The 27,192-nt window shown below is 31.5% G+C and overlaps 3 protein-coding genes across 6 annotated transcripts; 1 reads left to right on the forward strand and 2 right to left on the reverse strand.

Annotated features, from left to right (window-relative positions):
• Window positions 1–1,260: 1,260 nt before the first annotated feature.
• LOC137814315 (uncharacterized) lies at window positions 1,261–5,490 on the reverse strand. Its single transcript, XM_068616985.2, has 2 exons — window positions 2,125–5,490; window positions 1,261–1,892 (listed from the first exon to the last, which is right to left on the reverse strand). The coding sequence occupies exons 1-2, from the start codon at window positions 5,447–5,449 to the stop codon at window positions 1,498–1,500; spliced, it is 3,720 nt and encodes a 1,239-aa protein (XP_068473086.1). The 5' UTR covers window positions 5,450–5,490; the 3' UTR covers window positions 1,261–1,497.
• Window positions 5,491–12,489: 6,999 nt separating this feature from the next.
• Window positions 12,490–16,714, forward strand: LOC137814318 (uncharacterized). The gene is made up of 2 exons (XM_068616989.2): window positions 12,490–15,940; window positions 16,170–16,714. Exons 1-2 carry the CDS (start codon window positions 12,631–12,633, stop codon window positions 16,547–16,549), a joined length of 3,690 nt encoding a protein of 1,229 aa, XP_068473090.1. The 5' UTR covers window positions 12,490–12,630; the 3' UTR covers window positions 16,550–16,714.
• Window positions 16,715–17,295: 581 nt separating this feature from the next.
• On the reverse strand, window positions 17,296–24,780 carry LOC137814319 (protein PHOSPHATE STARVATION RESPONSE 1). 4 transcript variants are annotated; one of them, XM_068616991.2, is made up of 9 exons: window positions 24,498–24,780; window positions 22,911–22,974; window positions 22,164–22,815; window positions 21,852–22,053; window positions 21,685–21,761; window positions 21,567–21,606; window positions 20,313–20,370; window positions 19,560–19,629; window positions 17,296–17,986 (listed from the first exon to the last, which is right to left on the reverse strand). In XM_068616991.2, the coding sequence occupies exons 3-9, from the start codon at window positions 22,806–22,808 to the stop codon at window positions 17,624–17,626; spliced, it is 1,455 nt and encodes a 484-aa protein (XP_068473092.1). In that variant the 5' UTR covers window positions 22,809–22,815; window positions 22,911–22,974; window positions 24,498–24,780; the 3' UTR covers window positions 17,296–17,623. The 4 variants fall into 4 exon arrangements, 2 of the variants coding, with proteins under 2 accessions (XP_068473092.1, XP_068473091.1); XM_068616990.2 differs by having other exon boundaries at window positions 21,852–22,065; window positions 24,498–24,778; XR_016521680.1 differs by lacking the exon at window positions 21,567–21,606 and having other exon boundaries at window positions 24,498–24,764.
• Between the last annotated feature and the right edge of the window lie 2,412 nt (window positions 24,781–27,192).

A 27,192-nucleotide genomic window follows, 5' to 3' on the forward strand; every position in this document is an offset into this window, starting at 1 on the left:
TCTATACCCATGCCTCATGCATTTTTATTAACTCAATCTTACTTATCTAAGCATTTTAGTTCATATTAATTACCAGAATTGTCAGAGAACAGATATTTTAATTTTTTCTGCTTAATTTTATTCATTTGCCTATACTTTTAAATGTTGCTCCTTCATTATTTTGTAAGGTGTTTTTTCTGTCACAATAAATGCGTAAACTAATTAAAAATTGGGTGAAAGGTGATGTTTTAAATGATAAGAAAGTAATCAATGTTATTTTAAAATTTGAAAATGAAAGTTAAATAGAAACAAAAATATTTCAAATTTATGATATTTAAAAAATAATGGAGGGACTACTACTAAGAAGCAAGGCGTGGAATGTTTATATGTTCAAAATCAATAAATTTGATTCACACTCACCTAACTCCTAAATCCTAAAGTCTAACCAGTTAGAAACTTTACAAAAATATATAAATTTTATAATTTTAGATGGATGAAATTTTACAATAAATGAAGAATAAATTGTTTTAAACCTATTTATAATTTTTTAAATATTTCTATTCTTTATTTAATTTAAACTACATCCTCTAAATTTAAATCAATTGGGTCTTCCATTGCGTTAGTGTGAAACTAAAAAAGAGATCAGTTCTTTTAAACTAAAAAAAGCACGGAAATTTTACATCATAAAATGTGAAAGTACAAATTGTAAAGAAATAAGATGATAAAAGTACTTTAGCAGTACAAATTTGAATTGTGAAGTATAGATCTTCTATCCCAAAAAGGAGCAAGTTGGTGAGGGCATAGAAAGAAGCACTTACTTTCACACACACACAAATCCTTGATGTGAATTTATGAAACATGATAATATACGTTAATGAATATAATTTTGACATAATAATGGTATAAAAGAAGAGTCGCTTACATAAAATGACTAGCCATATTTTTAATAATTTTTTAGCCAAAATAATAAATTTGAAATTTTTTAAGTAATTAACATAATCAAGCTATTTCCAAAAAAAAATAATCAAAGTCATTGTGTGGGGGCATGAACAGAAAACTAGATTGAATAATTGAACTTCTAATATATTTTTAAAAAAAATTGTAAATAGACACATCTCTTAATGAAATACTTTGTAGAATAAAAAAAATATGAACATTTGACGATTTTCCTTCCTTTGTTGTAGTTTAAAGTGAGGGATGGATTTGCCCCAAGATTTTTCCTCCTTTCTTTTTGAACTAACGGTACAGACAATTGTGAATAAACAAAAGTCAAAAGCAAAGTGTGATCAATCTAAAGTGCTTTTTTTTATTTATAACTCTAAAACTTATATCCACACAAAAGCAAATTTGGTACAGAAAAGACCTGTGGAACAAAGCATGACTAATTCAAACATAGATACAATATTCCAATCATCAAGCCTAATTAACCTATTCAACTTTCAAATTCAAATATAGTTCTTATTCATAGTATACACAGTTCATTGCGTGTGGAAAATGAAAACAGCATATTTCTACTGGTTATGACACACTATTTGTGGAGCCCTGCATTGAAAGCTTGTTCATGGTTATGATGCCAAATGGCAGGGGAAGAGAAGCATGAGTAGTAGCCGATAGTTCTTGTGCCACAGCACGCATGATGGGTCTGGACTCTGGAGCCGCACGTGTGCATGCCAAAGCTATGGTCATTGTGAACACTACTTCTTCTGCTAATTGGCCTGTTGGAGGTGGAAGCCTTTGGTCTAGCACCTCCTTCAATACCACCTGTGCTTCTTCCTCCGTTGATGACAAATACTTCTTTGAAGACAGTGTACTCAAGAATTCTCCAGGATGCTTTCCCATCAATATCTCCATCACCACCACCCCAAAACTATACACGTCGCACTTCTCAGTCACTCTCATAGTTTGTGCTAGCTCTGCATATTTCAACTTTTCTCATTGTCTAATCACACCCTTTAATTTATATATACTCAATAAAACTCTAAAGCATTGTATGTGACACAAGAGTATGTATATTCAGACATTGATTAAAAAATTATATATACACAATTTATTAAGACACTTTTAACAGGACTTATTAAAGATTGCTTAGCATGATGCATACTATATAGTATACATAGTAGAATTTAAATTGATTGGATGATGTACCTGGAGCCATGTAACCATAGGATCCAGCAACTGAGGTCCAAGTTGAAGTGTCTGAGCTTAGCAGTTTTGCTGTGCCAAAATCTGCAAGACGAGGTTCTAAGTCGGAGTCTAGTAATATGTTATTCAGTGTTACATCCCGGTGCACGATTGGTGGGGAGCAGTCAGTGTGCAAGTATGAAATTGCATGTGCTATTCCTTGCACAATTTTTAGCCTTGTGCCCCACCTTAGCTCCGATTTTCCTTCCTCTGTATACAACACTTTTGCCAAACTTCCTCTGTCTACATATTCATAAACCAAGAACATTTGTCCCCTGCAAGAACAGAACCCATAAAGCTTTATTATATTGCGGTGCCTCACTCCTGTAAGTGATTCTATCTCATTCAAAAAGCTCTGGCGCTTCATTGCTGGAATGTCATCAGAGTCTGATATGTTGAGCCTCTTCACAGCAACAACTTGACCTGTGAGTAATTGTGCTCTATAAACACTTCCAAATCCTCCTTTTCCAATGCAGTACTTGTCATTGAAGTCATCGGTGGCCTTAACAAGATCAGAAAATGTGAATTTTCCATCTCTTCCCCACACCACGCTAATAGGCTGATCACTTTTTTCAACTATTTTGGACTCTTCATCAAGGTGTTTTTTGTCATGCCGCCGACCAAGTATTACTCCAACACTAATTATCCCAATAAGTAAGGCACAAACTGGTATGATAACACCAAGAAGAACCTTTTTGTTTACTCCTCCGGATTTGTTTGGGGAAAGTGATTTGGGGCAAGTTAATCCTTTTATGTCACCACACAAACCTGAGTTCCCAGCATAGGCTTCAGCAGTGGCTGTCTGGAAAACACGACCAGTGGGGATTGAACCACTCAATTTGTTGTAAGAAAAATCAACAGATTGAAGGCTGAGCATGGTTGAAAAAGATTGTGGGATTGTCCCTGATAGATGGTTGTGTGACACATTGAGAATCTCCAATGTTGTTAACTTTCCAAGGTTTTGGGGAAGAGGCCCAGAAAGAGAGTTGCTGCTGATGTCCAACATGATTTGCAGAGAGAACAGATTGCCAAGTTCATTTGGTATCTCCCCAGATAGACTGTTATGACTTAAATTCAGGCTCAGTAAGCGATCACAATCACCAAGCTCTTTAGGAATGCTTCCAATGAAGCTGTTATTTGATAAATCAAGAAAATTTAGCTGAGCCAATCTCCCGTAACTCATTGGGATTTCTCCCGATAAATGGTTACTGCTCAGATTGAACTTTAAAAGCAGGCTTAGATTTCCGACTTCAGGTGGGATACTACCAGAGAAATCATTGGAATGAAGGCTTAGATACCTTAATTGACTCAACTTACTTAGCGCAGAAGGAATTTTTCCAGAAAGTTTGTTGCTTCCCATATCCATATTGGTTAAGTTGCCACACTCACCCCAATCCGGAGAGAGCTCACCAACAAGTTGATTTTTAGTAAGTGAGATAAAAACAAGATTTGGTAGAACGCCAAATGCGTCTGTGATATTTCCAGTGAGCTGGTTATTATCAAGCCGAACTCTAACAAGTGATGAACAATTTCTCAAGGACTTTGGCAATGGCCCTGAAAAACTGTTCTCATTGGCTGCCAAAATATTTAGCTGGCCATCACTGCACAAGTCGCCTGGCAGTTCTCCGGAAAAGCTGTTGTTTGTAAGGTAGACATCAGTCAAAAAAGGATTTCTCTTTCCAAATTCTCTAGGAATGCTGCCAGTGAAGTTATTGCTGAACACAGAAAAATTTCTTAAAGCTGTTAGTTGAGTAATGGTTTCTGGCAACTCCCCATACAAGTTATTGGTGTTGACATCAAAGATTTGCAGTGAGGTCAAGTTTCCAATATCCGTGGGAATGGTTCCAGAGAGCTGATTGAAGAAAAGATTCATGACTTCAATGTTTGTCAGATTCCAAAGAGTTGATGGAATTGGACCAGAGAATTGGTTTTGTGAAAGGTCTAACTGTGTCATTTCTTTCAGGTTTCCAATCTCTCCAGGAATGGGACCAGAGAAGTGATTTTTGTACAGATAGAGGATGTTAATTTTTTCCAACAGGCCAATATGTGTAGGAACCTTTCCTGTAAAGTTATTGTTTTGGATTTGCAAGGAGATCAACTGGGTCCAGTTAGAGATGAGTGAAGCAGAAAGTTCACCAGAAAAGGAATTTTCTGATATCCCCAATTCTGATATTCTAGACAGACTAGCTAATGACAAGGGCAGAGGACCAGTCAAATCATTCAAAGCTAAACTCAAGAAGGATAAATTTGTGCATAGGCCAAGCTCAGAAGGGATTGTAGAGTTAAAATAATTTTTACTAAGATCAAGATGCCTTAGCTCCCTGAGTTGGCCTATGGAAGAAGGAATTTTTCCATGGGCAGAAATGTCACGCAGTTCAAGAATTTGAAGCCCAGATATCAATCCTATCTCAGTGGGAACAGGACCCTTAAACATGTTATTACCTAGGCGAAGTTCTTTGAGATTAGAAAGCATGGACAAGTTGGGTGATAGTTTTCCTTCAAACCGACAGTTGGTGAGGTTGAGGTATTCTAGCTTGCCCAAATTGCTATACAAGGATTCTGGTATAGTGCCATTCCATCCATTCCAAGAGATGTCAAGGTATGTCAAGTGATGGCACTTGAGTATGAAACTTGGGAATTCACCAGTCAATGATGGATTTAGATGTAAGGCAAGGCGTGTCAAGGAAGGCAAGCATGAATATGGGGACCAGTCAGGAGGAGTTATAAAGTAATTTGATCCAAGGTCCATGTACCATACCTTAGGGAGATTCATGAGCTGATAAGGAATGATGCCACTGAGACTGTTGTTGAAAAGACTGAGATATTGAAGCTCCCTTAGCTGCCCTAGTTCATGAGGCAGTGTGTTTTCAAGTGAGTTGTTCCCCAAGTCCAACAGTGTGAGCTTGGAGAGGTTTCCAATTGCTGAAGGTATTGACCCACCAAACCGGTTGGAATGGAGGTTGATTTGGGTGAGGTTAGGGAGGGAAGCAAAATCCAAGACAGTGATAGTCCCATTGAGATTGGCACCAGACAAGTTTATCTCTGAGACTGTTGTGTTGGTGTTGTCACAAACAATGGCATCCCAAATGCAAAGGTTGGGAAGGTTGGTGAGGGACCATGAATTTAGAGAAGGAGGAAGAGGTGGGGATAGAGTGTTTTTCCATTTGACAAGGGCTTCTGCTTCTGCTCTTGATGATGAAGCAATTTTCAATGGAAGCAGACATAGAAAGAGAATAAGAAGAACTAGAGTATGAACCTTTTGAAAAATTGTCATGCTAGCATTTGGCATGGTCTCTATGTAAATGGTTTAGTCTCTTATATAGCAGAATCAGTTTCTGCTAAGTGGTTTGTTTGTAGTGTGATCAAAGATATGAGAGTCTTTATTCGGGGTTGACTTGTCTGGTTGACCAGCACAATAACTGCTTTGTTTGGTTGAAAGTTTAAAACAATAGAGAAACACGTTTATGAAATACTTATATTTGCTTATAAATTATGTATCTACATTTTTTAATTTTAAGAAATATCTTACAATTATATAAAGAAATTCCAGATTTCAAAAAATTCATAATTTTGGTCAAATTCTCAATTTTTTAATACATTTTAAAAATATTTTGACCCTATTCAACTCTAGATCTACTACAATTATTTAAGTCACTGTAAAATAATTTAATTATTTAAAATATAAAGAATATGTAAAATTAAGAATTGTAATAAATATATATTTTAAAATTTAGGCATTAAAATCAGGGAAAAAGGAAAATCAAAATTATGAACTAGAAATTATACTACAACAAAATTATTAAATAACAACAAATGATAGCTGATACTAAATACCAATTTAAAAACTACTAGTAGTTTTTTAATTTATAAATTAATATCTAACTTAATAAATATAATATTAATTATTTGTTATTTTTAAGATTAATTATTATTTAATGATTGTGTTGAACGGTTAAAAGAGAGAATAAAATTATATTTTTAACCTTAAAATTGTTGACAAACACATTGTTATAAATAAATCTTTTAAGTAATTAACTAATAAATTATTTAAGGAGATATTTGGTATAAAAATAATGAATAATCATGATCATATATATAATTAAATTATATTTTATTAATCATATATATATTTGTAATGTTTATGCATTTTTCATTAGAATCAAATATTTTTACATTTTAATTTGTTACGATATGTTATCACTTAATTGTTAAGGTTAAAGATTTTGTTACTTTTTTATTCTTACTTTTGTTTTGAAAAGGTTAGAATTTTTTTTTTTTTTGGAAAAAAAAATCTTGTGAGAAATCACAGTAGAAAGTATGTTTTTGAAACATTCTTTTGGAAATTTTACTTTTTTATATCAAACATGAAACACTTTTCAACTTTAAATTAAATTTGGAGAGAAACTAAAACTTTGTTTGTACCTAACTATCTCCTAAATGATATAGTATGTTAAGTTAGGGTTATGACTAAGTTTATTCAGATTAAGAGATTAGAAAATAATTTTTTTTTGAAAAATGTTTATAAATATATTAAAAAATCTTTATGCAATTAGACTACACTAATAAGAACGTTGTAAAGTCTATATTAAATTGGACCATTTAGGTAAAAAAATAATTTATAGTTAATTTTATCTCTTTTTTTTGAGTTTGTAAGAGTTTTATACTTTGTATGTTAGAACCAACCAAAGGATGAGGATGTATGAGATATTGTTTTATATGTTGAAACTTTTAAGATTTTACTCTATTACTTTAGAAGCTTTTGCATATCAAAGGTTGTTTTTCTCGCAAGGTAAATCATATCTAGATAAGATGAGTTAATATCTTGTTTATTTTAGACATGATCAATTTTGTGAATTGAAGTTAGGATTCCTTTAAATTGGAAATACATGAATTTATGGTTCAGATGGTGTATGATTGTTTTAACTTGAATTGTAAATTTGGAGTAGTAAAAAATAGTTTGAGATGCTATTTAATCAAATTGAAGTTAAAAAAGAGTTTCTTATGGTGTTTTTAGACTTGTTAGAGTTTGTTGAATGGACAATTAGAACTAGATATGCGTTATTAAGTTGTTGTTTTCTGATTTTTTGTATAATTCCTTAAAATATGAGTTGATGATCAAGCAACCCTCAAACAGTGATAATCATTGCTTGCATTGAGTATTGTCGCTTAAATGTCATCATGATTGCTCTCTTCACTCAAACTATGGTTTGAGATTTGAGCAAGATTGAAATAATCATCTCTCTACAAAACTATCACCAGCCAAGATACAAGTGATCACTCAAACAATAAAGAGTTAGAGTTTTGGGAGTTATTTTGGAACTTGATTTTTTATGCAATCAACTATGTTACTCAACTGATGGTATAATACTTGAATAAAGGAGAGTCAATGTTGATTTTCTCTCATCTGCATTTCTGATTGTTTAAGTGACAAATAGATGAGTGAAAGAGATGTCATATCAATTTTTTCTTCTTTAAATTTAATAAATTACATAAGTTCGTCAATCGATATAAAGTGTTATTTAAACGATATATTAACAATTTAAATGAAGATTATTTAATGCAAAAATAGGTGGTTCAAGTAAGTTAGTCCGACTATCTATTTTGTTTGAAATATATATTTTATATATATTTGGATAAGTGTGAGTGTAAATAAGTTGAATGAAAATTATATGAAATTGTTATGAATATACATGAGAAGTATAGATCACGAGATATTGTGATCAATTTCTTATAGTATTAAGTAAAAAAGAAAGAGTAGGATGAGAACCATTGAAGGGTGATGAAGAACTAGAATAAGATTTAATTAAAGATGGTCCAAGTTGTTTGTTGAATGCAATATTGCATGTGAACTCAAGAAAATATAAATTATTATTAGAGCTTTTTCTTGTTGCGTAATGACGACGTTGGAGACTTATGGAAAGATTCGGGTCCACCAACTAATAACCAATACAAAATATTTCACAAAACACAACAGTGAATGGTTAGAAAATTTTGAGTGGGTGGGTCAAATAATTTTTTAGTCAAACATAAATTAATTAATTAATCTTTAAAAATTTATTTCAGTTTAGATATTAATTTATGTTTCAAAATAATATTTTAGAAATTGATATTTTATATTAATTAATAGTAAAATATATATTTAAAAATTAATAAAATACTATTATTTGAATAAAGAAATAAAGTACAATAATTTAAAAATATAAATATAGATATATTTTTTAAAAAAAATTAAAGCGTCCAATCTTACAATTAATTCGACTCGCTATTTTCTATTATCTTTCTCTAAAAATAATTATATGCAAAGTATATTAGATCCGTTTTCTTTTTAATTTAAGAAAAGCTATTTAATTTAATATCAGTTTGAGTAATTTATGATAAATAATTTTAAAACTAAAAATCCAAAAAATATTCTATTAATTTTCTTGGAAATTAAAATTATAGTTTCTTTAATTTTAAGTGTCACAGTGCATCCACAAAAGGAAAGAGCTGAGTTTTCATTTTAATAAAATACACCTATGTATGTAGTTTGACATTTGGTATTAAATTTTGGCTTATTGACTGTTAAACATAGAAGTCGTTTTTATTTTAATATAAATGTAATATCCTATTTAAAATATTAGGAAAATTGTTGAGGATATTCTTTATAGTATAAGAGATTTTGTCAAACTCCCTTATTTATTAATGTTGTTATGGAACTAATAATTTAAATTGACTATGAATTTAAAATTCAAATGAAAAATGAGTTAACATACAATTTTCTATTGGAACGCGTGCTATTGATTTAACTTAATTTAGTTTCTAAATATATATTTTTCTGACCAATTTAATCTCACTACTATAAAATTATTAAATAAAAACTAATTTTAGAAATTAAAAATAATTAGGTATTGATTAAATTAAATACTATTTATAAACTAAAAAATTATTAGTATTTAAAGTAGTTTGTATAATTAATAAAAAATTATAGACTAATTACTAAATTGATATTTAATTAGATAGTTAAAACCTTATAATTAATTAGATATTAATTTAGAAACTAAATTTTATATTTTTTATTAATAATAAAAATTACTTTATATATCAAAAATTTTAAAACTAATTTTTTATTTAGTTATTTTCTGGTCTCATTTTTAAAAATATGTTCACTCTCCTTAATTATTATATTAATTAAATTTAATATTATTTTGTAAATTAAAATTTTAATAATTTTTATTATTAATAATTTTCTTATAGTGTATAATGGTAATTACTTGTGTTTTCATGCATTAATGTAAGTGCAGAGTTTAATTTAAAAAGTGTTAATTAAATTTAAGTTGTATTAAAAATGTTGTATTTGTGATATTTGTGTGGTAGATGTTCTTGAGTGGTGATGTAATTAGTAAAAAAATATTTGAGTTGTGAGCTTTAGTGTGAGTTAGGCTTTGTAGAATTTAGATTCTTCGTGGCTAGAAATTTAAAAAGTAATACATGATAATAGTAAATTCATAAGATTAAGGAGTGTAAATACAAAAAAAAATCTACCTTTTATATATTAAAAAAAGAAAAATTATACAGTCTAAATTTTATTTTTTTTTCTCTTAAAATAAACCTTATTCTCTTAAAAAAAGTTTATATTCATAGTAAAAAAAGTCATATATAAACATCATAAGAAAGGTTTATATCCGAACAAAAAGAGAATTTTGTAAAGATATTCATATGAAATTAAACAGACTATCACTTTTGGTTTTAGATACTAAATTAGATAGTAACTCATCACAATTTGTCACAATGAGAGAATTTTAAGATTATATTAAGTAAAAAAAAAGCTAATTAAAAACTAAATGGTCAACTAAAGTTTAAAAGGTTAGATGAAAGCTAGCAAATTAATTAATAGTTAATATCGGTGATAGATTATAAAAATTATTAAATTATAATTTTTCTTTTGGAAAAATATATATAAATGGTCATTAAATTTTATATTAAGTTTAATTTTATTAATCAAATTGTAATTTTATTTTTTAATTGATTTAAAACTATTATATTTTTATTTATAGGTAAACTATTTTAGTAATATTTTTTTACTTTTAGTTATTTTTTTGCATATTATATATTCAACTATTATCTTATAATATATCTTAAAATATTTTCTATAAAAAATAAAATAAAACAAAAATAGCATATTTTTAAAACGATATTATTAATATAATAGTTAAAAATAGTTTAATCCTCCATCGTTATCCGTATCTTGAAATATAATATCAAAATAATAAAGTAAATATTTTAAATAGTATATTATTTAAAATTAATTATTATAGAAATATCAAAAAAGTAAAAAATATCTTATAGGATAAAGAGAATATATATATATATATGTAAAAAAGGAGAAGAAAAATAATAAATAATTTAAGATGAAAAGGGAAAGAAATATTAAAAAAATACTACTTGAAGTTGAATTTCAAAAAAATTAAAAAAAAAAAAACTTGTTTAATTTTTTTAATACAAAAGTAATAAACAAGCCAAAATGTCTTAAGATAACATAGTTCATTAAATCTAGATGATGATTTAAATTTCACAAATGATTCCTACACCATATGCATCAACCTAATATTTAAAATGATAAAAATGCTTTTTCAAAATGACAAAAATAATCTTAAAAAAAGAAATAGGTAAATAAAAATTACTTTCAGAACCTTTTATCTAAAAATATTTTGGATTTTAGATATCCAGAACACAATTTTTAATTCTGAAATTTTTTATCCGAAATGCATTTTTAATTTTATGTTATAGATTTTTTTATCATAATGTATTTTTTTATTTTTGAATTATTTTTTATTATTCCAGATTTTAAAATTCGGAATAAGAGTAATTTTGAAAAATGATAAGGTGCATTGATATGGTGCATGAAGAAATTGCCTTTAAATTTTCTAAGTATCGAAACTTCAATATGCTCACATTTAAAATTTTTGTTCTATTTTCATGTATATCATACAAGCATTCACATCTTGATTGAAAATAAATTTTGGAGAATAAAAACCTTTGAGATAATTTTAATAAATCAAAAACCTTGAAATAGAATTTTAGGAAATAAATATAATTATATAATTTTTTACTTATAAATAAAAAAGGAACAAGTTATATTTTATCTATTAGACTCAATCGATTAGATGACTGGAGAGTACAATTTTCAATCATTGTGGTTTTTTTTATTAGATTTTATATCTATTTTTTTTCTAAATTTTGATATCTAATATTTAAAAATAATATTATTACATATCAATATTATTAAATAAAAAATAATAAAATTATTGGTAGAATTAAATTTGCATATTTATTAAATATTGAGGTATTAAAAACATTTAAAAAATTAGAGGTACAATTTGGTTCTTAAGGTATCAAAAACTTATTTAATCCAATTCTAATAATAGGATTAATTATAATTTTAAACTTAAATATGTCTTTAATATATGTAAAATTATTGAATTTTAACTTTGCTCCCTATAAATTTTTCTATTTTTTACTTTTATTCCATATATAATTAGCTAACTAGTATTATATAAGTTTAGAATTGTTAGTTTTCAATATTTGAGGAACTAAAAATAAAGAATTTTTTTTACAAAAATCAAAATTCAAATTCATTCATTTTACAATAAATATTAACATATTTAAACCCAATTCTTTTTTATGTGATATTTCTCTCACAACTTTCCAATTAAATGACTAGCCTCTCCAACTACATATGAAACCTCTCATTGCATGTTTAAAGAGAAATTTTCATTTTCTAAGCATTGTAAACACAAATTTGGTTTTCCAAGACAGTGTTTGTTTGTGTATTTATCAAGCTTAATAACACCAATTTAAATCTTCCCTTCTTTCTACATTTCTGCATTGGTTGAACTGCTGCTTCCAAACGCTCCTTAAGTGTTTGGAAATTTAAAAACATTGTAAATGAAAATCCACACTTTCCAAAACAATACATGCAGAGTGAAGAGTTATAAACATTTACTTCCTCATCTCCAAAACTGATAATTTTTTTCAAAATTATTTTTTTTAACATTAAGAAACTGTCCATGTGGAAGCTTTTGTAAGTGCGGCAAACACTGTCATTCCTTTTAGGATGGAACCTGTGAAATGTGAATACACTGTAGATACAAAATATAAATCCATTTGTGCTTCTTAAAATAATAATAAGGTTAATGCTTAAGTCAAACAAATTGCAATACATTTTTTTTGTTTTAAAAACAAGCAATGCAGCTATAATCAATCAACACAAACCACATAGCATGGACCACATCCACCATGTAGTTTTTTATGTTTTCTTTATATTTGTTGCATTTATAGGATGTGCCTTTTATGAACAGAAACTAGCTCATTCATTTCTAGATTGAATTCATGTTTCAGAATATGTTTGACGATTCCTAAACCTGAAAAGAAATGGATTCTGCTATATAAGTGAGTAAAACATCTGCATAGAGGCCATGCCAAGTGCTAGACATGACAACTTTCCAAAAGGTTCATGCTCTAGTCTTTCATATACTCATGCTTTTTTTGCTTCCATTGAGAATCGCTTCATCACCAAGAGCAGAAGCAGAGGCCCTTGTCAAATGGAAAAACACTCTATCCCCACCTCTTCCTCCTTCTCTAAACTCATGGTCCCTCACCAACCTTCCCAACCTTTGCATTTGGGATGCCATTGTTTGTGACAACACCAACACAACAGTCTCAGAGATAAACTTGTCTGGTGCCAATCTCACTGGGACTCTCTCTGCTTTGGATTTTGCTTCCCTCCCTAACCTCACCCAACTCAACCTCAATGCCAACAATTTTGAGGGGTCAATACCATCCACAATTGGCAAACTCTCCAAGCTCACACTATTGGACTTGGGGAACAACTTATTTGATCACACTCTGCCTGATGAGCTAGGTTGGCTAATGGAGCTTCAATATCTCAGTCTTTACAACAACAATCTTAATGGCATCATTCCTTATCAGATCATGAATCTCCCTAAGGTATGGTACATGGACCTTGGTTCAAATTACTTTATAACTCCTCCTGACTGGTCCCCATATTCATGCTTGCCTTCCTTGACACGCCTTGCTTTACATCTAAATCCATCATTGACTGGTGAATTCCCAAGTTTCATACTCAAGTGCCATAACTTGACATACCTTGACATCTCTCAGAATGGTTGGAATGGCACTATACCAGAATCCTTGTATAGCAATTTGGGCAAGCTAGAATACCTCAACCTCACCAACTGTGGGTTCGAAGGAAAATTGTCACCCAACATGTCCATGCTTTCTAATCTCAAAGAACTTCGTATAGGTAATAACATGTTTAATGGTCTTGTTCCCACTGAGATAGGATTGATATCTGGGCTTCAAATTCTTGAACTGTATAACATTTCTGCCCATGGTAAAATTCCTTCTTCCATAGGCCAACTCACGGAGCTATGGCATCTTGATCTTGGTAAAAATTATTTTAACTCTACAATCCCTTCGGAGCTTGGCCTATGCACAAATCTATCCTTCTTGAGTTTAGCAGTGAATGATTTGACTGGTCCTCTGCCCTTGTCATTGGCTAGTCTCTCTAGAATATCAGAATTGGGGATATCAGATAATTCCTTTTCTGGTGAACTTTCTCCTTCACTCATCTCTAACTGGACGCAGTTGATTTCCTTGCAACTCCAAAACAATAACTTTACAGGAAAGGTTCCTACACATATTGGCCTGTTGAAAAAAATTAACTTCCTCTATCTGTACAGTAATCAATTCTCAGGTCCCATTCCAGTAGAGATTGGAAACCTGAAGGAAATGACAGAGTTAGACCTTTCACAAAACCAATTCTCTGGCCCACTTCCATCAACTCTTTGGAGTCTGACAAACATTCAAGTCATGAATCTTTTCTTCAATCAGCTCTCTGGAACCATTCCCACTGATATTGGAAACTTGACCTCACTGCAAATCTTTGATGTCAATAACAATAACTTGTATGGGGAGTTGCCAGAAACCATTGCTCAACTAACTGCTTTAAGTAATTTTTCTGTGTTCAGCAATAACTTCACTGGCAGCATTCCTAGAGAATTTGGAAAGAGTAATCCTTCTTTGGCTCATGTCTACCTTTCAAACAACAGTTTTTCGGGAGAACTGCCTCCTGACATATGCAGTGGGGGCAATCTAACTATTTTGGCAGTCAATAACAACAGCTTTTCGGGGCCACTGCCAAAGTCATTGAGAAATTGTTCATCGCTTACTAGAGTTCGGCTTGATGATAACCAGCTCACTGGAAATATCACAGATGCATTTGGGGTTCTCCCAATTCTTATTTTTATCTCACTTACTAGAAATCAACTTGTTGGTGAGCTCTCCCCGGAGTGGGGTGAGTGTGCCAACTTAACCAGTATGGATATGGGAAGCAACAAACTTTCTGGAAAAATTCCTTCTGCGCTAAGTAAGTTGAGTCAATTAAGGTATCTAAGCCTTCATTCCAATGATTTCACTGGTAGTATCCCACCTGAAGTCGGAAATCTAAGCCTGCTTTTCACGTTCAATCTGAGCAGTAACCATTTATCGGGAGAAATCCCAAAGAGTTACGGGAGATTGGCTCAGCTAAATTTTCTTGATTTATCAAATAACAACTTCAGTGGAAGCATTCCTAAAGAGCTTGGTGATTGTGATCGCTTACTGAGCCTGAATTTAAGTCATAACAGTCTATCTGGGGAGATACCAAATGAACTTGGCAAACTGTTCTCACTGCAAATCATGTTGGACATCAGCAGCAACTCTCTATCTGGGCCTCTTCCCCAAAACCTTGGAAAGTTAACCACATTGGAGATTCTCAATGTGTCACACAACCATCTATCAGGGACAATCCCACAATCTTTTTCAACCATGCTCAGCCTTCAATCTGTTGATTTTTCTTACAACAAATTGAGTGGTTCAATCCCCACTGGTCGTGTTTTCCAGACAGCGACTGCGGAAGCCTATGCTGGGAACTCAGGTTTGTGTGGTGACATAAAAGGATTAACTTGCCCCAAATCATTTTCCCCAGACAAATCCGGAGGAGTAAAGAATAAGGTTCTTCTTGGTGTTATCATACCAGTTTGTGCCTTATTTATGGTGATAATTAGTGTTGGAGTAATACTTGGTCGAAGGCATGACAAAAAACACCTTGATGAAGAGTCCAAAAGAGTTGAAAAAAGTGACCAGCCTATTAGCGTGGTGTGGGGAAGAGATGGAAAATTCACGTTTTCTGATCTCGTTAAGGCCACCGATGACTTCAATGACAAGTACTGCATTGGAAAAGGAGGATTTGGAAGTGTTTATAGAGCACAATTACTCACAGGTCAAGTTGTTGCTGTGAAGAGGCTCAACGTATCAGACTCTGAAGACATTCCAGCAATGAAGCGCCAGAGCTTTTTGAATGAGATAAAATCACTTACAGGAGTGAGGCACCGCAATATAATAAAGCTTTATGGGTTCTGTTCTTGCAGGGGACAAATGTTCTTGGTTTATGAATATGTAGACAGAGGAAGTTTGGCAAAAGTGCTATATAGAGAGGAAGAAAATATGGAGCTAATGTGGGGCACAAGGCTAAAAATTGTGCAAGGAATAGCACATGCAATTTCATACCTGCACACTGATTGCTCCCCACCAATCTTGCACCGGGATGTTACACTGAATAACATATTACTAGACTCCGACTTAGAACCTCGTCTTGCAGATTTTGGCACAGCAAAACTGCTAAGCTCGGACACTTCAACTTGGACCTCAGTTGCTGGATCCTATGGCTACATGGCTCCAGGTACATCATCCAATCAATTTAAATTCTACTATGTATACTATATAGTTTGCATCATGCTAAGCAGTCTTTAAAAAGTCCTGTTAAATGTTTCTAACAATTTAAAAACGTGTATTAAATGTTTCTTAATATATTTTGTGTATATATAATTTTTTAGTCAATGTCCGAATATACTCTTGTGTCATATAAATTAAAGGGTGTGATTAACAATGAGAAAAGTTGAAATATGCAGAGCTAGCACAAACTATGAGAGTTACTGAGAAGTGCGACGTGTATAGTTTTGGGGTGGTGGTGATGGAGATAATGATGGGAAAGCATCCTGGAGAACTCTTGAGCACACTGTCTTCAAAGAACTATTTGTCATCAATGGAGGAAGAACCACAGGTGGAATTGAAGGAGGTGCTAGACCAAAGGCTTCCACCTCCAACAGGCCAATTAGCAGAAGCAGTAGTGTTCACAATGACTATAGCTTTGGCATGCACACATGCTGCTCCAGAGTCCAGACCCATCATGCGTGCTGTGGCACAAGAGCTATCGGCTACTACTCAGGCATATCTTTCCCAGCCATTTGGCATCATAACCATGAACAAGCTTAGAGGGTTACCGAAATAGTGTCATGTAGGACTATCACTGTGGATGTCTGTTTTCTTCATACTTTCCGCACAAAAATATTTGTAATCGATTTTAGAGATATATGATCGGAGCAGATGAAGCAAATTTGGTTGTGTATATGTTTTTATTTGTTTAAAAAAGAGCACACTTTGATTCTGGTAGTGTTGAATGCATCAAGATGGCATCTTTTTCACGAAACAAGTTTCATTTAAAATAAATTAACTCTATATAGCTATTAACTTTAAACAGGACCAGATATAGAAAATGGGAGCTGTATGTATTATCCTGAGTACTAATATTGTAGAAGTTCATTGTAGGCTTCTAGTTAAACCTTTGAGGAAGACGAAGAAATATGTTCATCAGAGATTCCAGCCACAATTCCCACCATCCTAAAAGAAATTGGATCAGTATAGTCTCTCTAAAAGGTGAATATATTTTTATGCTTTTCGTCATTAACGACGATAACATGGCTAACACACTGCATCTCCCACGAGAAATTACAGCACTTCAGCTAGACGTTGACGATGGCAACAGCAAAGACGAAGTTGCGAAGCATAGCGGTGACGAGGGAATCTATTTCCCGCATTACGTTTCCATCCTCAATCGTTGATAGGACTATAATATTATATTTAGACTATATAGGATCTAAATTAATACGATTTTTTTTTTGTTTTATTAACTTCCCTATTTTACAATGATTGAAAGCATAATTTATCCCTTCAAATAGCTTAAAATAAACAGTTGATGTAGGAGTTCGGATGCTGTCCTAATTCATTCCTCTCTTATGATCTGAGATGTAGCCATTATCTATACTGTACACTAGAATCTCATCCTAACCAGGATGCTAAATAAGAAGTCCGAAGAACGTCATGATCAAAAATTTGACTCATCATTTTTGTATGTAACAAAATGACAGATAGACATGCAAGTCCTCATTGAACACAACAGGACAGGGGGGACTCCAAGTTATGGACCTCTAGACATCAATCTAACAAGTCTTCCTTACTAAATAAAAATATTGAATGAATCAGTATCGTCTTGCCAGTTCAATGCTGATTCAGTAGATCATATGGCTTAATCCTCAGTCCTTGGACGCTTTGGGGCTTTAGAACTATCTTCACTAGCATGTTGCTTAGGATTCTCAGAAGCTTTACATTCCGGAGGATCCTGCTTCTCATCCACTTTCGATGAGCTTTCCTCAACTTTGGTACTGCCATTGGCTTGATCTGGTCCTGACTCGCAAAGGTCCACTTTGACTGTTTCGGATTCAGTTTTGGCCGCAGAATCTTTGATGGCATCAGAAGAAACTCCAGATGGACTCTCAACAGCAGACGATGATGCCTTAAATGTTTCAATGCCAGATTTGCACTGTTTCTCAAACATCATCTGGAGGTACCTTCCTTGTTCCTCTATTCGCAACTGTAGATTTCTTTGAATCTAACAAACAAAATAAGAGAGAAGTGTATCAAGATCATACCATGGGAAAAATAATATTAAAACAAAAGTCCCATACCCCAAATTCTATTAGGCATAACCTATGAGCCAAATAATATAATAGAAATTACTTTTAGGCTTCCAAGAAAAAAAACAAAAAGTTCTCACCTCTTTCCGTTTTGTGAGGTAGCATGGCAACTGGTTTGTGGCTGTAAGCCAGTTGGTGTTAGATAGCTAATCACCAATAGTAGTTAGTTATGTTAGTCTAGTCATTACAAGGAGTTATGTTGACAGGCATGCAACTTGATTAGGCCCATTGACTGTGGGTTTATGTTAGTAGACCAATCGCTGTATATAAGTTAGAAGATGGATAGAGAGGGATTTCGTCTTTTCAATAGAGAAGAGTTGGGGCCTTTGGGTATTGCTGTTGTAAATACTCTCTATGTTCTGCAGTGTCTAATATTTTCAGTAAATTGGGAATCTCTAGTAAAGACAGTTTTCTTTCTGTGTTTCTGATACAATTTTGATTATCTGGTATCAGAGCTGGTTGTCAGTATCTCTGGAAAAACAACCTACAAAAAGTTTGGAGTGTTACCGACTAAAGTTTCAAAGAATGAAAGTCACCAAAACATCAGCTTTCAGGGGGTAGTGTTTTGATAAGGGCTAACGTATTATGAGGGTGTCTAAGTTGAACATCAAATAGTATGAGAAGCTTGATGAAGTATTCAAGTGTTCGATTCTCCCCCTCATTAGCAACTAGGTGATGCTTGCCCACGCCAGATGGGCAGTTCAGAAATTAATGAAAGTGTGCCTGATCTGCAGATTATGAAGGTTTTGGGAGTAGAAAAGTGGCCTCTTTTCAAAAGAGCTAGGAGGTAATGAAGGTTTTGGGAGTAGAAAAGTGTCCTCTTTTCAAAAGAACTAGCGTATTCTGTTAAGATATTAATTCCATAAATTTTGGCAATATTTATCTTCCTCCAAAACTTTTATGGGAAACACTTTCCTAGCCTCTTAGCAGATTTCCCTTAAGTTTTTTTTAAGTATTATTCGAAATCGTACTTGCAAAGGGGCAGGGTTGCTCTTTTTTAGCAGCTTTTTCTACTCACTCTCTTTGCTGTTGATTCCTTAGTAGCTTTTGGAAGATTCGGGATCCTCCTGTTTTCTACTATTTCCTTTCTTAATGAATTCTTATGTACTTAAGAGTTACAACAATTATCTACAGTGATGTGAAACTAATCTATTGACTATATTATTGAAACACCTCTGTACTCACAAAAATATGAACGAAAGCACGAACATGAGAGGAATAGTAAACCATATTAACTCCTTTCTTTCTAGGCAAGTTACGTTCTTCAATTCCTTTCACCAAGCTCACAAACACCAGTTGAAGTTCATAATGCTAGCAAGTTCTGAAAGCTTATTCTCAATATTTCAATGAAGCTATAAATAATGAACTTTGATACTCATGCTGTGACAGAAGTACAGCTTCAAAACTACTCTTTGACTCACATTTCCATACTTTTAACAATTTAATGAACACATTAGAAGAAAATTCCTGGAAGATCAGTGATCATACCTCAAGCTGTTCGTGCAATCGCTTCTGAACCTCCATCTGCAGTCGCAGAGCTTCAGTGATCTCAATACCACTGTCAACAGTTCAGTGGTAAAATCATCGTAACAATTAGTATTCATGTCTGTGCATGAGTCAAATATGAGCAAAAACTCTGCATAGTGTCATTAAATATTAATACTCTCGTAACCCTAATCCTAGATGGGTCCTTGAAAACACTTGAAAGGTTCTTTCCTGATTCCTACATAACCCACTAAAAAGAACATCGCTGCAGACTGTCACTCTTGAACCTTTCCCTAGTTTTTTGTTTATTTACGTGTTTTTTTCTCCAGTTAAGTGATAAGATTTGGATAATTACCGCCTAATGAAGAAATAAGCTTAAAGGGATGAAACCCCATGCAAGTTGAATACCAGTGCTGTGAGTGTTAGTGTCAATCTCTAGGATGTAATTACTACCTATCTAAAATAATTGGATATAAAATTTTCCAGCCAAACAGAACAAGTAACTAACACCAATGACAAATGGAAAAATTAAGGCTTAAGCACACATTTTAAGTTCCAAAAGCCATGTTTTCTTAAAATTTGGACATAGCGTTAAAATTTGAAGAATACAACATATTTAACATATGCGGAAAATATGTATTAGTAAAGTCTCATCAGAGAACAAAGTGTTGCTGAACAGTTTGATGTATCAATTTTAAATGAAATATAAAACTACATAACAGAAGTTACTTAAATAGAAATACATAGTTTACTTACGTTTTCAAATCTAGAGATGATATCTCTTCTATTGGACTTAGTTTTTTCTCTGCAGCTCCTGCGAATTGTAATCAACAAATTGTGCATTATTATAGGACCACAAAGAGAAGGTGTATTGCTCTAGATTTCAAGAGATTTACTACCCGCTACTTCAAGACATCAAATGCATAGCACCAGGCAAATAACAGTCAAATAGAGTTAGGTCTCATAATTTCTCCAATATATAAAATTTCAGCATAAAATTAAAATAAGAGATATTACAGTTACTTGAAGTAATTTGAAAGCTCAAAATCGCTTATATTCTCTTTGGTATTCATAAAACAGGCTTAATTATATTTTAATCACTAAAATTTGATGTGAAAAACATTTTGGTTCCCCTAATTTAAAACAAAAAAAAAAGTCTCTCAATTTTAAAAGATTGCATTTTTAGTCCCCAAGTACTACATTTGAGGGACAAACGATTTTTTCAAAACCTTTTTTAGTCCTTAAAGAGTAAATTTAAGAGACTAAAACTGCATTTTTAATATTTCAGGAACTTTAACTGATTTTTTAAAGAAATTTTAGGCATCATAACCAGATTCACCCAAAATTTTAAGGACTAAATACATTACTAAACCAAAAATAAAAAGTGTGTTTACACATGTTCCGGTGCATACCAAGAGGTACTTCAATGTGACTCCACATATATGGAAGCGGTAACCTAATTTTCACCAGATTTCAAAATTCCACGGTCTTCCTTTTACAAGTGTGCAACACTCACTTCTAAAACATGCTACATTTAGAATTTTCACTACTAAGTTAAGCCGAATATAGGAAAAGAATCCATGGGAACTACCATATTAAATGGTTTCATAATAAAGTAGCCAATGAGGAGGAAAAACAAAAGAAAAAAAAAGTCATACCATAATCAAAAGGAGGAGCCAAAAACATACAATCGAAATATTTTTCACAAAGGGATTAAGATCCACTGGCAAGAATGTAAGATTTCACTTGCACCATTCAATAACTCCTTATATAAAGTGTTACTTTGTTTGAAAAGCATATTTTGTGTAAAACTCCAATTATTTTTTATATACAGCAAACTAGCTTCCTATTAATATGAAATTCGATGAGAATCATCGTCTAGGTAAAAGCTTTTGCAGAAAGTTCATACATCAAAGTGTTATTAATAGCCAATGATCTCCTCACCCTAACGTGCAAAACATTAGCTATACAGTATAGAGATGGTATATATCCAAAGAATATCTTGTGTACCTTCAGATGACTCGGGTCTATATCTAGCTGTCCTATATTTCTGCATTTCATGAAGCAATATGTTTCACCAAAAACATGCAAGGAAACAAAATAGGAAGACAAAGCAAGTGGTATACACCTGTAAGTGGCTTTTAACATGGTATATAGTTAGTCCTTCAACTTTCATAAGCTTCAGCACACCTTTAGGGGTAGCTCCTGTTAACAGAAATTGGGAAAAAAATATGGAGGCAGAAGTTTAAGAAACTAAGGACTTTTTCTGAAAAGAGACAAAGAAGATGGACATACTTTCACTCCCACCAAGTTGGTTGACAGCCTCTACAAATGCCTCATGAAGCTCAGGTGTCCAGCGCATTCGTGGCTTGGAAGGCACCGAATTTGCTGACGAAGATGGGGCAACACCAATACGATTTTCTCCAGATGAAACATTAAGTTGTTGATGGCTTTGAGATTGGTGTCCTATTGGAAGTTGTGAAGATGAATTTGAGGCCTGGTACAATGCCTTACGAAACAAAATGAGTTTCTAACACGTTCCTTGAATAAATTGCTAATAAGTATATCCTGCAAGCTAATGTTGGTTTGAGAAATTAAAAATTTAACCTTTGGTTCGAGATCTGGAATGTTGTCAGCAAGAAGCTCATTCCAATTAGAAGTCAACGGATCATCATCACTGATTAACTGGTCAGCCCACTCCTGCCAATCATTTCTCTTAGAATACTCTTCAGTTGCCATAATATTGCAGGCACTGCTTTCTACTTGACTATTATCAATTGAGGTATTGGCAGGGAAATCAAGAAAGCTAGGCAGGGAATCTGTATGCCAGGAAACACTGTTTCCATTGGAATAAGGTGTTGAGGTTGTAGAAGCTATTGGTTCACTATTTGAAGAATAAGATAAGGGCAGTGAAGCCATGTTACTCAATGACTGTGAAATAAAAGGAGTATTTCTAGGGTCCTTTTCATGAGATGAAAAGGATGAGTGATGAAGGTCAGTTGAATATCCAGGAGAAGATGAAAACATATGCCCGACAGCTCCACTGGTAGTTAAATGATTCGAATGAGTAAAAGGTTTTGGTTTAAGCCCTTTTTCCATAAATGCTGGCTGAGAATCAGATAATTTGGGGCATGTCCCTTCTCGAGGCATTGGAAGGACAGGCAACGATGAAGAAAATGCTTCAGACATCCCCATGTTATTATGTTGCTTAGCATTTGATCTTTCAATAGAGAAAGTAGGACGTGCTTCCATAATTTTCCTAAATTGTTAATTGAAAGGATAAAAGTGTCAGCTATCTAGTCAAACTGCTAAAAGCTTTTAGACTTTACATTTCCCATGGATGGTAATGCTTACCAGAAAAATTCTACAAAGGTTGCTTTTTGTTCTTGATGCCCAAACCAGACAAGTTGTCATCAATCTTCACAACATGAAATAAAGATAAAAAAAAAGACTTTAGCATCAGTTAACCAAAATTAAAGCAAAAAACTTGTGAGAAAATTGTTTCTTTAGATTATATAATATCGTAATGAATGTAAGACAACTAAAAACATTGTGTAATCATAAACAAAAATCTAAACATGATAGAAGGAACATATGAACAATTTAAAAACCTTAAACCATCATAACTTTTAATCACAAACCTTGAAATTGAGTATAAGGTAAGTATCCAATGCCTTGGATTTTAATATATCTGATATACGAAAACTAGCTTTCTGGAAGTTACTGTTAATTACACTAACAACCTTCTTGATTGGAAAATAACACCTATCTCCTTCGCAATTCCCTTGCTTTGATATTTTTTTAAGGATACTGTGTGAATGGTTCCAATATAAAAATAGGGAGCTACGTCTTTCTTACAAAAATGATTGGTAATGCATGATATATAAAGTAAAGTTGGTACACTTCTATGGGAGATACAACTGTCTAAATTATAACTACAAAATATGCTTTGGTACACTTCTATTTGGCACAAAAGCTGCTAAATGGTGCAATAAAAATCAGACACGAAATATCCCAGTATGAAATGAAAAAGAAAGGGGGTTGAGTAAAAATTTTAGGAGCATGCTGGACGATCCTTAAAGGGTGGCTTTGTAATACACTGTCCTAAAGAATAGAAGATGAAGCAAGAGACAAAAATAAAGATTTTTTCAGTTCCCCTTGACATTAAAAAAATGCGTTACTGTCATCACAATGTATGTATAAGTGAGAACATCTAGGTTGACTATCAACTTCACCATCGATGCTGCTTAGTAAAAGTTTAGTTTACTGGCCAAACAAAAGTTCACACATCAAGAATGACGAGCTTAAGCAGACACACAAAAGTTGCACAAGGATAACGAGAAAATACATGTTCTCTCCCACATAAACTGCAAACATCAAGTTTCACTGTTGCATTATGTATTATTCATGATAGACAAACGATAAGTAACAAAAAGTTCTCTCCGTATCCCAGACTCTACCAATTTTCAGTTTCTTCCCAACTGTTTTCACACAGTTCCAACTCCAAAGTGCTAAACATGCTCAAAAAAACAACAAAGATAAATCAACCCAATATGCAAGCCACCACTGTAGGCTCCTTTATGAAAAATAATAAAAAAATGGAAAAACTGATGATAAAAAATATCCACAGCAAATAATCCAGCAAAAAAAAATACCCCTTAGGACGCAATTCACACTCCACAAACAAATCTTCACAAGATATGCATAGCAAGACGCATGCAAACTCACAACCTATAGAATTAACATGAAAATTTGGGTAAATTAGGAACAGAGTTCCTACCAACGCTAACGGGTAGAACCAATAACACAAAGAAAGGAATTGAAGCCACCCAACGTGAATTGGGCCAAACAATCACCGAAAAACGGGGGATTGAAGCAAAGGGTATTTCAGCAAATAACAGAAGAAGAAGAAGAAGAAGGAAAATTCACGAAATCGGTTACCCGAAAAGGGGTCACGTGAAGCTGGAAAATTTGACGCAGACTAGGGCGGGTGCTTTAAATTCCGTCACCGGCAAGGAGAAGGTTGGGTGCTGGCGAGAGTGAACGGTGACGAACGAATGCGCTTTGGCTTTGGCTCCCTTTTGGAGGAATAGCCGGAACCAATTGTACGCGCCAGCGTGGCGCGTGAAGTGATTCTCGGTGATTAATTGGTGGTGTGGTAGTACCATGTAATGTACATTCCACAACGTAATAATGTCTGATTCTAACGTAGGACCTTGTCTGCGATCATGCTCATGATGGAAGCCAACAAAAATATCTAACGGTCCACACGTGAGGTTCATTTGGTTTCCACCGTATGATTACCAAAATGTTCTTTCATTTTCCTCAAAAGCCAAAATTAAATTCACAATTGCTTTTCAATGTCAAAAAATCATTTTTAAAATATAATATTTTTTACTATTGCTAAGTTATATTAAGATCTTAAAATAAAATATAATAACACCTGTTTAATTTGTGCATTTTGAAATTATCATGCTTGGAATTCTCTATACCTCTTTTTGGAAGATTCAAATTAAAAAAAATATTTAATATATATTTTATTTTCATAAAAAATATAGCAAATTTAGACTTTAGTTTTTGGTAATAAATTTCTTTAGTCTTAGTTCTCACAAAAGGTAAAAATTTTAATTTTAATTCTTAGTATCATGTATATATGTTTTGTGAAAAGATGATGTAATCATTTAAAATAATATCCATTTTTATAATTTTTTAAATGTTTAAGTTCTTCAAATTAGTTAAGTTTTAATTTGATGATAAAGTTGTGAATTTTTAATTGAATCTTTATTAAAAAATTGTTTTACTAAATATTCAAAAATTTATATTTTTAAATTGAGTGTTTATGTTTGATTTTGTGTTCAAGACATCCCTAATCTTTTGTGTCAATTGTTTAATTGTTTTCAAATAAAAAAATAAAAAAGAAACATAATTTTTTTTATGTGACTTATAAATTGAATATTTTTAATTAAGTTCTTATTAAAACTAATTTATTATATTGAGTGTTGTTCTGATCCAAAAGTTTAAATAATCTCCAACCATAGTATTTTTGTTTTGTTTGTGTTTATTATGGCTAGTGTATTTATAAGTTCTAGTTAATGGTTGATTATCTTCTAATTTTTAACTACTACAAAGAGATATAATCCTAAATAGTTTTCTTTAAAAAAAATTATTTTAAATCTTAACTAATATTATTTATTTATTTATTTTAATTTATTTCAAGTAAAAAAAAAATATCCTTTTACTTTTTTTTAAGATTCTAAATAATTTTATTGAATTCATTTGTTAATGAACTTTTTTATAAGTTATATTCTCTTTTAAATAAGATAACAATACCTCTTTAGTCTCAAGTTAAGTATAAGAAGGTTTATTTAATAAAATACCTCTTTAGTCTCAAGTTAAGTATAAGAAGGTTTATTTAATAAAATACCAATAAATTATAATATAAAAAAACTATTCATATTTTAAAAAGCACGGTGCACAATCAAAAGTTTAGGGTTTATCCAAATGACTAGTCTTAATAAAAAAACATCATGTGATGGGTACATATTGATTCATCTATCTTCAAATAAAGTTTAAAAGTAAAAATAAATATATTAGATTTTAAAGGAATTAAACCATGGAAAAATATTTAATAAAGATAAAAATTAAAATTTACTTATTTTATAAAGATTAATGTAAAAATACTTGTTGAAAAAATTAAAATTTATGGGCTAAAAAAAGTATATTTAAGTTTTTAAAAAGAATAAAAGATACTTTTTAAGGTATATATTAATTATAAAAATTAATTAAAACAATTTATAATTAAATTATAATAAATATATGGAACAAATTTTAAAATATTAAATTTAGTTTTAAATTTTTTTTAACTAATATAAACTAATAAAATTAATTTTTGTCTTATAAAGTTGTATTGATTTAAAAGTTACACATTAAAAATAATTAAATTTTATTATTTAAATTGGGTTATTTGAAGTTTATTTAATGCTGGTATACTTAATATGTTTTAATTCTAGATTTTAATCATAAAATTATATAATTTTTTAATAAATATAATTTTTTTTTAAACGATACATATGACAACACTACAAGAAAATAAAATCATGAAGTAGAAACTAATTTTTAGTGACCAACAATAATTAGTTGTTATAGTAACTAAATTAGAGACCATTTTCCGGATTAAATTTTTTTGTTCTAAATTAGTTTATATTATCGTTAAACGGTTTTTAAATTAGTATCTAATTAGCTAAAATCTTTGTAGTTAAAACATTGATTGCTAATTAGATATCAGTTTATAAACCATTTAACAATAATAAAAACTAATTTAGAACCAATTTTTATTTATAGTTTCTAATTTAATTATTATAATAATTAATTATTTTTTATCTAAAATTAATTTTTATTTCATGTTTTTTTTTAGTGCAACAATTATATAAAAATAAAAACGTTTAGTTTTTATGTTTTATGTGTGTACTTTTTAAATTGGAATCAAATTGAGTTTCTCTTATATGCAAAGGTCTTAGTAAAATTTTTAAATTAAGACTAATATATTGTGAAAAATTCTGTTAAATATGATAATAGCGATTATTAAAGTTAAGACTTATGTAAGATTATGAATCTTAGTAATAAAAACTATTTTTAA

This window comes from Phaseolus vulgaris, chromosome 1 (genome assembly GCF_051622355.1).
Source record: "Phaseolus vulgaris cultivar YP4 chromosome 1, ASM5162235v1, whole genome shotgun sequence".
Lineage (NCBI taxonomy): Eukaryota > Viridiplantae > Streptophyta > Magnoliopsida > Fabales > Fabaceae > Phaseolus > Phaseolus vulgaris.